At 54.0% G+C, this 10226-nt stretch overlaps 1 protein-coding gene across 1 annotated transcript; it reads right to left on the bottom strand.

Annotated features, from left to right (window-relative positions):
- Positions 1-1925: 1925 nt before the first annotated feature.
- LOC109742289 (uncharacterized) lies at positions 1926-2654 on the bottom strand. The gene has a single exon (XM_020301381.1). The coding sequence runs from the start codon at positions 2652-2654 to the stop codon at positions 1926-1928; it is 729 nt and encodes a 242-aa protein (XP_020156970.1).
- Between the last annotated feature and the right edge of the window lie 7572 nt (positions 2655-10226).

Genomic DNA, 10226 nt, shown 5'->3' on the forward strand with positions numbered 1-10226 from the left:
GTAGAGTATCATTTTCTCGCTCTAGTTCAATTTTCTTGCTAATGGTGGCTAGCAAAATCTTGACCAAAATATTGTCTTGTACTACTATTTGGTAAGGCAAAAAAAAATCAGGATAAAACAACATATATTAGTAAGGCAAAATAAATGTCGTAGCTTCAAACTAAGATTAGTTCCACTTTAATTTAAAAGTGCGAAAGTTATTGTGGATCCGAGAGAGTACCTCCAGTGAGCTATAGATGTATTGTGTTGTACGGCCGGCCGGCAGGCTGGAAACACGTTTCCTCCTCTCCAGATCTGCCTCTCGAGTGAGGAATGCACCTGCGCTGCTAGGGATACTGATGGCGTCGTAGTCTTGGAGTTGAAGAGCACCTGCCGACTAATTGTCGGCTCATAATGGCTGCTGTTCATGATTATTACAACAGGTAGCAACACGGGCATAATGATTCCGTGTTTTCTAAACGTTTTTCTTTTGATAAAAGTGTTTTTCGAGACGTTGGCAACAATACATTTTTCATAAAAAACTTTCAACATATTCATCATCTTTCAAGGTAGTGGAGTATGAACGGTAGAAGTAAAAATTACATCCCGATTCATGGACCATCTAACAAAGATTACAAGCACTGAACCGAGTTGAAGGTGTGCCGCCGTCATTGCGCATCCCTCACCGGAGCATGGTAAACCTTATTGTACTAGACAGTCGAGAACTCATCGCCGATGAAGAGAAGTGTAGAACGAAAGGATCCAAACTAAAGACACATGAACACAAACAAACGAAGGCCAGATCCAAGTGGATCCACTGAAGACAAACGTCGATTGAATCCCGTAAGATCCCTCGGAGGCACACCTCTACACGCCCTATAATGGCGCTAGACGCACCTCCAGAATGGGTGCTAGGTGGGCACAACCTTATTTCAACTTGAGAGAGCCGTCGCCATTTCCTCTTCCTGAGAGAGACACAAACCCTAAACTAAAACACAAAAAAACTAAAAACGGAGCAGGAGCCCTCCCGACAGCAAAGGCCGAGATCCACCATGCCTCCATGACTCTAAGACCACATAAGGCGAAGCCGGTCTGTGGCGGTGCCGACGCGAGGCGTGGAATCTTTGATCGGAATTGATCTGCGTACGATGAATCTGTTTCGTCCAACATGATCACAATCCTCCATTGAACTGATCAAACGGCTCCCATGCATTGTTGTACGAAAATCGTACTCCCTTCGTTCCTAAATATAAGTCTTTGTAGAGATTCCATTATGGACTACATAGGGAGCAAAATGAATGAATCTACACTCTAAAATGCATCTACATGCATCCGTATGTGGTTCATAGTGAAATCTCTACAAAGACTTATATTTAGAAACGGAGGAAGTACATGATTTGTTGTACGTATGGCAGCTCTCATCTTTGATCGGCCTCGCCCAAGACGAGGCGAAGGCTTTGAGTTGTTAGATCGGGGTTGGCAACAATACTTTGACTGTAGGAATGTCACAAGCAATAGCTTGATTTTTAAACGGAAATCATTGTTGGGTTATCTCTCAATTTTTTAACAAAAGCTGGATTTTATTAACTCATAATATCGCTTTAAGAAAATACAAGCACCGCGAGGCACGATACAATACCCGACCTCTATATGACTAAGATGCATACAATTAATATCGACACACAAAAATAAATAAATAAATAAATGCGACCTCCAAAGATCTTGAAGTGAACTCAAGCATGAATCAACAACCATTAACATCAACCTCCACCTATGACAATACCCGCATTGGGGGGAAAGTACTTCAACAACGACACCTCCAAGAAGAAAAGGACGCGCAATCATCGTCGTCGCCATATCCAACACGATATTGGGTTTTCACCGTGAAGAAAAGAAGTCTGAGCAAACTTCTAACAATACCTCCAGCATTTTTGTGATGTGGAACGCTACCATTGCCAAGTATCATGTAATGCAACAGCTTCAAGAATGATGGTGGGCTTCTTAACATGACCCTGATATTGCCCTTGTAAAGGCTTCAGGCAGTTTTTCCATTTCCAATGTATGCAATCAAGGGATCCAAGCAAACCAGGCCACCCTCTTGCTTTTGAAATTGTCATAAGACTCATGGTGTTTGCCATTGTTGGTTCTCTCAGGTACTGAGGTCCGAACACCTCGACCACGGCGGTTGCCAATCTGACCATGGCATCTCTGCATGTGCTCTGTGACATCCGTAGGTACTCGTCCCACGAATCAGCAGCTGTGCCATATGCAAATATCCGGAGTGCGGCCGTGCGCTTCTGGTAATCAGAGAAGCCAATCGTTCCCACAACACCCTTCTTCAGGATAAAGTAGTCATCGTAGGATCGGGCGCCAGGGTACAAACGATCGAAGACGGTCTTGCGCATCTGAAAACGCCGGCGGAAATGGTTAGCGAAGAGTGCATGTGGGGCAAAGTAGTCGGTCATCAGTGTCAAATGCTCGCGCCCCATGTTGCGGTTGAGCACTCGATGGCCCTTGATCAAGCCCTTAAAATTGAGAAGATGCTCCTCCGCACGCTCCGCGTCTTCAAGGACCGCTTGAATCATCGCCGTCTCATCAGAGTACTCCTCCTCGTCTGACGAGCTGTCGGAGGACTCAACATACTGTTCGTATATGTACTCCATATTGGAATCCATTGCTACAAACAACAAGGGACAACTTCTTTCAGCTCCCGCGATTCATCAAACAGTTGCTTGGCATGGTAGAGGATGGTACCTGGCGGGGCAGTCGGATGACGGGGGGTTGAACGGAGACGGAGGTGAACCGGTGGGGAGCCCTGTTTTATCGCCGGAGGTGACGGAGACGCAGATTTCCGGCGTGGGTGTGGCGTGGTGACCGGGGTGGTGGAACGACGACGACGGCAAGAGAGAAAGAAGGAAGGAGAGAAAATGGGGAGGATGAAGTCGCGGGGTCTGGGAAGGGTTTGGTCATGGGGTGTCGGATTCGTACGTTTCGTGTGTTCGGACCCCCGCAAACCTCCCCCACTTTTGTCTTCGTTTTGCGGAAGAAATCGCGTACGGACCAGCGTACGGACCGATACAGGACCGTTGGATGGCTTTCGCGGTCCGGACAACACAGTCCGGACGATTGCGGGAGATCTAAGGGTCCGCCTTGAATATGCCCTTACAAGCGTGACCACGGTTGACTGGATTTTGCACGTGATTAAATAAAAGCCTAAGGTGCTTTTCTTAAAGAAAACCAGTCATGCGTATCTGGCCCAACACTTCCCCGCTCACTGGCACGCCACATGGGCATGGGATACAGCCCGATAGGAAAACGTGACTGTTTTTTTTTTTTTGCGGACTCAAACTTTGTATTACTCAATCACAGTAGCATTACAATCCTCAGCCACTAACTCCAGGACTTCCGGAGGACCCGATCCTAACCAAGTCATAGTCCTCTTATTTAGACGACCAAAGGAAAACGTGACTGTATTTACATATATGAACAAGTTATGTAATCATAATTACATATTTTATAAATTTACGCATCAAACTGACCGCCGCGTGTTAGTTCTAAGGACATCCATGTATTTACCTCTTTGATTTTCATACGGGAATCATGTTGGAGCGTCTTTCGAAAAAGGGTTGGCCAGAGTAATCTTTTACTTCTTTCTTCTCATGATTTAACACGTTTTTTTAACACACATTAATATCAGAAAATATTTTGCATTATGGAACGGAGGGAGTACATATGATAATCATACATACGAATACGTAAATATTCTTTGTACTTGAGTGCGATTTGACTGTGGTATGGTACAAGTACACGCCCTGTCGTCCGTGTGCGATTATACATATATAGCCAAGAAGAATCCCACGAAACTTTCTCCAAGCGAGACCGATACAGTGAACGGCCAGGAAAAAGGCGCAAGAAAGGCCTACGAAACACTACGCTATGCAGCCAAATTAGCCATGACCGAGGTAGGGCTCAGAAAGCGGAGGCAAGGAAACGAAAGGAGAGCACAAAGCAGCACAGCTGCCAGCTACGCTACTACGTAGTACTGTACCTAGCACAGGCTCCTAGCGGCGGTTCCCGTCACGCACAGCTACGCGGCCGTCCGGTCAAGGATCCATCGATCTACTCATCTTTCTCTTTCTCGTCCGTTTCGGAACCAAAACATCTCTTCCTCTCCTCTTTTTTCCCTTTGCTTCTTCGCTCATGTGATGATGTAGGGGAGGGACGGCTTCGTGCAGTGCAGGCCTATCCACACTATCCATGTCAGATCGTGTCTCATGCCCAGCCGGGCATGCACTACACGTACGTGTTGAGTATGCATTTTATACTGCACGTATATTGAAGTTGTGGCCTACCTTCTAGTCTTGTATATTTAAGGTAGATGTCTTTCCTTGTATTATATATGCGTGTATCAACACCCCAAATCAATCATCGTATTGCAAATTATCTGTCTACATGGTATCAGTTTCCTAGGTTTTTCGCTTCCGCCGCCGCCGCACGTCTCCTCCGCGCCGCCGCCGCGGCCCAGCCGCCGCTCCTCCCTCGCCCGATCTCTCGTCTCGCCAGCTCACCTCGCAGCTAATTCCCGCGTGTCTGAGCCCGCCCGATCGCATCGCCGCTAGCCGCCGCAGTATCGCGCTACCCAGCCAGCCAGCCCCAGCCAGCACGACCTGCATCGCGCTACTCAGCCGCCCTGTATCTCCCGCCCCACGTGCGACCACGCCAAGCCGCTGCTGCCGCGCCTTGTTGGAACTCCCGTTGCTTGCCGTAGATCGGAACGCCGCCGTCTGCCGGTGCAATTGCCGGGACGGAACCACGTACGAGCTAAAAGCTGCTAGATCGACTCCCACGTACACTAGCACATGCACGTACAAGCCATCGTATAGATCAATCTTCTTGTTGCAGCTGCACCCGTCGCTGCGTGCCCCTGCAAGTCGCTCCGCGCGCCAAGCCCTCGCTTCCGCCTTCCGTTTCCCCGGTCCGCGCCGCCGCTGCCTTGCTACGCTTCTGCACGCGCGTCCCGAAGCCGCTGTTGCCCGTGCGTTCCGTGCCGCTGCAGCCGCTCCGCGCCTTTTCCAACGCGCGCCGCCGCCGCCGCTTCCCAAGCCGCCGCCGCGCAGCGCCTCCCTGCGCGCGCCGCCGCCGCCGTCCATGGACTCTTCGGGCTACTTCACCATCTGCGGTGGAACCGCTCCACCGGCCGCGCCGATCCAGTCGCGTCCTCCCGCACCCGTCGGGTGTTACCCGTTGTCGCCACCAGCGTCTCCCCCGCAGCACCCGCCAGGGGGAGGGGGCCGACGCAACCGGCGTGGCGGCGGTCGCCGCCGCCTGCAGCAGCAGCGGGCCCAGGACGCCGGGGGGGGGGCACCGCACTATCAGCAGGCTCTCCCCGCTGGCCACCAGGCGTTCATCGGCGCGCCCTTCCAGCCGACTGGCGCAGGCTACGGCGCCCTCCTTGTGCCGCCGTCCCTCGGTGGTTATGGCCCGACCGTCCCGGCGCCGCCCTACGGGGGCCTTCCGCCGCCGTCGGTACCTGTGCCATGGGACCCCACCCTCCTCGCCGCCCAGCAATCCGCGCCGTCGCCGAGTAGCTCTGTCGGTGGAGGCGACTGGTACATGGACTCAGGTGCTACTGCGCACATGGCAGCTCATCCCGGCAACCTAACCTCCTCCACTCCCGTTCACACACCCACTCGTATCACTGTCGGCAATGGCTCCTCCTTACCTATTTACTCATATCGGTAGCACTAGCTTTCCCTCCACTTCCACACCCATCACTATGTCTAATGTTCTTGTTTCACCTGATTTAGTCACGAACCTAGTTTCCGTTCGTCGTCTTACTCGTGAGAACCCACTTACTGTTGAATTTGACGGTGTTGGCTTTTCTGTGAAAGACGCCCATACCCGGATGGTCCTTCACCGATGTGACAGTCCCGATGAGCTCTACCCCGTGCACACCGGCGCCTCCACCCCCACACCCGTCGCCCTTGCCGCCGGCGTTGACCTTTGGCACGCTCGCTTGGGTCACCCCAACCACACCGTCTTACGTCAAATTCTTAGGAGTTTCTCTTTCTCATGTGATAAGCTCGACAAACACTCTTGTGAGGCTTGTCGCTTAGGCAAGCACGTTCGTCTTCCCTTTAGTGCATCTTCTTCAGTTTCCACTTTTCCGTTTCAATTACTTCATAGTGATGTTTGGACATCTCCCGTTGCGAGTAACACGGGCTATCTTTACTACTTGGTGATTTTAGATGATTACTCTCATTATGTGTGGACTTTTCCCCTTCGTCGTAAATCTGATGCTTTAGCCACACTCACTGCCTTTTATTCCTATGTCACCACCCAGTTCGGTCGCCCCATACTCGCACTCCAAACTGATAACGGAAAAGATTTTGACAACGTCGCTTTTCGCACACTTCTCGCCTCTCACGGCACCACCTTCCGTCTCACTTGCCCCTACACTTCCCAGTAGAACGGCCGCGCCGAGCGCATTCTCCGCACTCTTAATGACTGCGTTCGCACGTTACTCTTTCACTCTAACGTGCCCGCTCGGTTTTGGCCCGATGCCCTCGCTACCGCCACTCTCTTAGTTAACATTCGTCCGTGTCGCCCTCGGTGGAACTACGCCCCTCACCACCTTCTCTTCGGCACACCACCGTCCTATGATGGTCTCCGCATCTTCGGGTGTCTCTGTTATCCTAGCACCGCGTCCACCACGCCACACAAACTCGCACCACGATCCGTCCCATGCGTCTTCCTTGGCTACCCTCCTAACACCAAAGGTTACCGGTGCTATGATCCTGTCACTCATCGTGTGTACACCTCAAGGCATGTGTACTTTGTCGAGACGGTGTTCCCTTTTTTTCAGGTTCCTCCGGCTTCGGCCCCTTCGGCACCGGCCCCCGCATCCCCTTCGTGGAGCGATGCACGGTGGCAGCCCCTGGCGGCCCTCCCGGCACGACGCCCTCTGCCGCCACCACCTGGCTTCGTGACTCCCTCCCCAGAGGTCGAGTCCGAGCGGGCCCCCAGGTCCCCGTCTCCCTCATACGAGGTTGAGCCCGGCACCCCGCCCGCCCACCCTGCGATGGGCTCGACGTCACCCTCGCCCGTTGCCTCTTCCGCCGTTGGCTCGGCCGACGTTGCTGCCGCCGCGGCGCCCTCCGCCGCCGTCGCCCCCCCAAGCCGCACCGGGTGCCCCCGCCGCCGCGGCACCCGCCGGCCCTGCTGCCCCGCCACTTTTCGTGACTAACCGTGCCCGAGCAGGAGTGCTTCAGCCCAACACGCGCTACTCTGCCGACGAGTATGTGTGCGCCGCCTCGACGTCGACGCCATCACCCGTCCCCACCTCTGCTCGTGCTGCCTTTCGGGATCCCCACTGGCTAGCTGCGATGCAGGAGGAGTTCGATGCCTTTCAGTGCAACCGCACGTGGCAGCTTGTTCCGCGACCCCCTCGTGCCAACATCATCTCTGGCAAGTGGGTGTTTCGCCACAAGACTCGCCCGGACGGTTCTCTCGAGTGCTACAAGGCTCGGTGGGTGGTTCGTGGTTTTCGGCAGCGCGCGGGCGTGGACTTCACCGACACCTTCGCCCCGGTTGTAAAACCGGGCACGATTCGCGCCGTACTTCAGCTGGCAGTCTCGCGCGCCTCGCCTGTGCACCAGTTGGATGTCTCCAACGCCTTCTTGCACGGCCATCTCGCCGAGCAGGTGTTCTGTGAGCATCCCACTGGTTTTGTCGACGCCAAGCACCCTGACTTCGTGTGCTTGCTCTCCCGTTCTCTTTACGGGTTGAAGCATGCGCCTCGGGCTTGGTACCAGCGTATCGCAGCCTTCCTGCAGTCTCTCGGATTTCGGTCCACTCGCTCCGATGCTTCACTCTTCGTGTATCATCAGGGAGTTGACACTGCATATCTGCTTCTCTATGTCGACGACATCATCCTCACGGCGTCCGCCCCCGACCTCCTTCAGCGGCTGACTGCTCGTCTTTGTGATGAGTTCGCCCTCAAGGACTTGGCCCCCTACACTACTTCCTCGGCATCGAGGTGGTCCGACGAACTGACGGCTTCTTTCTACATCAGTAGAAGTACGCTCACGAGCTCCTGGAGCGTGCCGGTATGCTTAACTGCAAGCCGGCGCCCACCCCTGTCGACACGAAGGTGAAGGTCTCTGCACTCGAGGGGTCTCTTGCGTTCGATGGAGCGTTTTATCGCTCTATTGTCGGTGCTTTACAGTACCTGACGCTGACTCGCCCCGACCTGCAGTACGCTGTCCAGCAAGTGTGCCTCCATATGCACGCCCCGCGTGACTCTCACTGGACTCTGGTGAAGCGTATTCTCCGTTACATACGCGGCACCATGTCTTTGGGACTCACCCTGACGGCCTCCGCCTCCACCGACCTTGTGGCCTACTCGGATGCCGATTGGGCTGGCTGCCCCGACACGCGACGCTCTACGTCAGGCTCTTGCATCTACCTTGGGCCCTCGTTGATCTCTTGGTCATCGAAGCGGCAGCCCACAGTCTCCCGCTCTAGTGCCGAGGCAGAGTATCGCGCCGTGGCTAACGCCGTGGCCGAGTGCTCTTGGATACGTCAGCTGCTCCAGGAGTTGCTTTGTGATGTTCACAAGGCCACTCTTGTCTACTGCGATAACGTCAGCGCGGTCTACCTCTCCGCCAACCCGGTGCACCATCAACGGACGAAGCATATTGAGCTCGATATCCACTTCGTGTGCGAGCAGGTTGCCCTTGGCCGTGTTCGGGTTCTTCACGTGCTGACGACGCAACAGTTTGCTGATGTGATGACTAAGGAATTGCCTACTCCCGTCTTCGAGGAGTTTCGGTCCAGTCTCTGTGTCTCCGGCAACGCTTCGACTGCGCGGGGGGGGGGGGGGGGGGTGTTGAGTATGTATTTTGTACTGCACGTATATTGGAGTTGTGGTCCACCTCCTAGTCTTGTATAATTGAGGTAGAGGCCTTCCCTTGTATTATATATGCGTGCATCAGCACCCCAAATCAATCATCGTATTGCAAATTATCTGTCTACAGTACGTACATCACGTTAGAGCTAATGTCTATTTACGTTTTGCTACATGCTAATGCTATATAGTAGTACGCCGTAAGTTTTACAGTAGCCGTTTTTGCCGGTGATCTCTGCTTTCTCTCTCTCTCTCCGTTTGGCCGCTGTCATAAGGCCAACTCCACCGCGCGACTCCATCCCGTCCGCCCCTGTCCGTTTGGGGTAAAACTGACAAACCAAACGGCCCAGCTCGCGGGCGCAAACGGACTTCTGTCCGTTTTCTGTCCGTTTTCGACCCATCCCCGGCCCAAGTTTGCGCCGCTTTTGGGGTGAAACGGATAGCACGCGGACGCGCGGGCCGTCTGCGCATGTCCTCCCTTGGCCCGCCCGTCAATGGCACAGGGACGCCTTTTTCTATCCGGCCCCCTTCCTCCCTCCGACCGCACGCCCTCCATTCTTCTCCACTCTTCCCCACTCTTCCCTCGCCGCTGCCGCCGCCACTGCCATTCTAGCTGTGCAGCTCGGACACACGCTCGCCCAGCCCCTTCCCCCTCGGCGCCCGCAAGCTACCCAACCACGGCCACCTGATTTGCGCACCCGTCGACCGGATTTGGGGCGGATCCGGTCGGTCTTGAGCTCGCCCGACTGTGGGAGGCCGCGCCGCGCCATGGACTGGCCGGGCACCGGGCCGGAAGGCCCTGGCAGGGCCGCAAGGCCACATGCAGGCAGTGGCTCCTCCTCTAGCCGCTCGGATCTACACCGTCGGTGGTCCGCCGGCAGATACACGAATGGCGGGCGGCCGGGCTCGGTGCTAGCCCAAAAGCTCGTCGGCACACCGTTGCCTCTCATTAAGTGTGACCACTGCCCAAAGAAGGTTGTGCACCGCGTGTCTACAATGCCGGAACATCCCGGATGGGTGTTCATCAAGTGCTTAAACGATGGGGTATGTGCTCTTTTTAGCTTCGGTTTGTGCTCTAGATTTGACTAGTTGTGCTAACTTCAAATTTTTTATGTAGAATGGATGCAAGTTTTGGTATTGGGAAGAAGAGTACATCGATATATTGATAGAGCGCAATTTAGTAGATGTTCGTGCACTTTTAGCTAGCATAGAGGCTGTAGATGAGACAAGTGCACTTGTTGCTAGATTAGAGGCTAGACACGAGACTGGATGCGAGGAAGCAACCTCTACAAGATGGAGGCGGCTCCTCCACAGATCAACAATGAATGCATCGAGAAGG

The sequence above is a fragment of the Aegilops tauschii genome, chromosome 4 (assembly GCF_002575655.3).
Source record: "Aegilops tauschii subsp. strangulata cultivar AL8/78 chromosome 4, Aet v6.0, whole genome shotgun sequence".
NCBI classification, from domain to species: domain Eukaryota; kingdom Viridiplantae; phylum Streptophyta; class Magnoliopsida; order Poales; family Poaceae; genus Aegilops; species Aegilops tauschii.

Excerpts from the sequence above, each read along its gene's own strand:
- LOC109742289 (XM_020301381.1), bottom strand. The coding sequence starts at position 2,654 with ATGGATTCCAATATGGAGTACATATACGAACAGTATGTTGAGTCCTCC.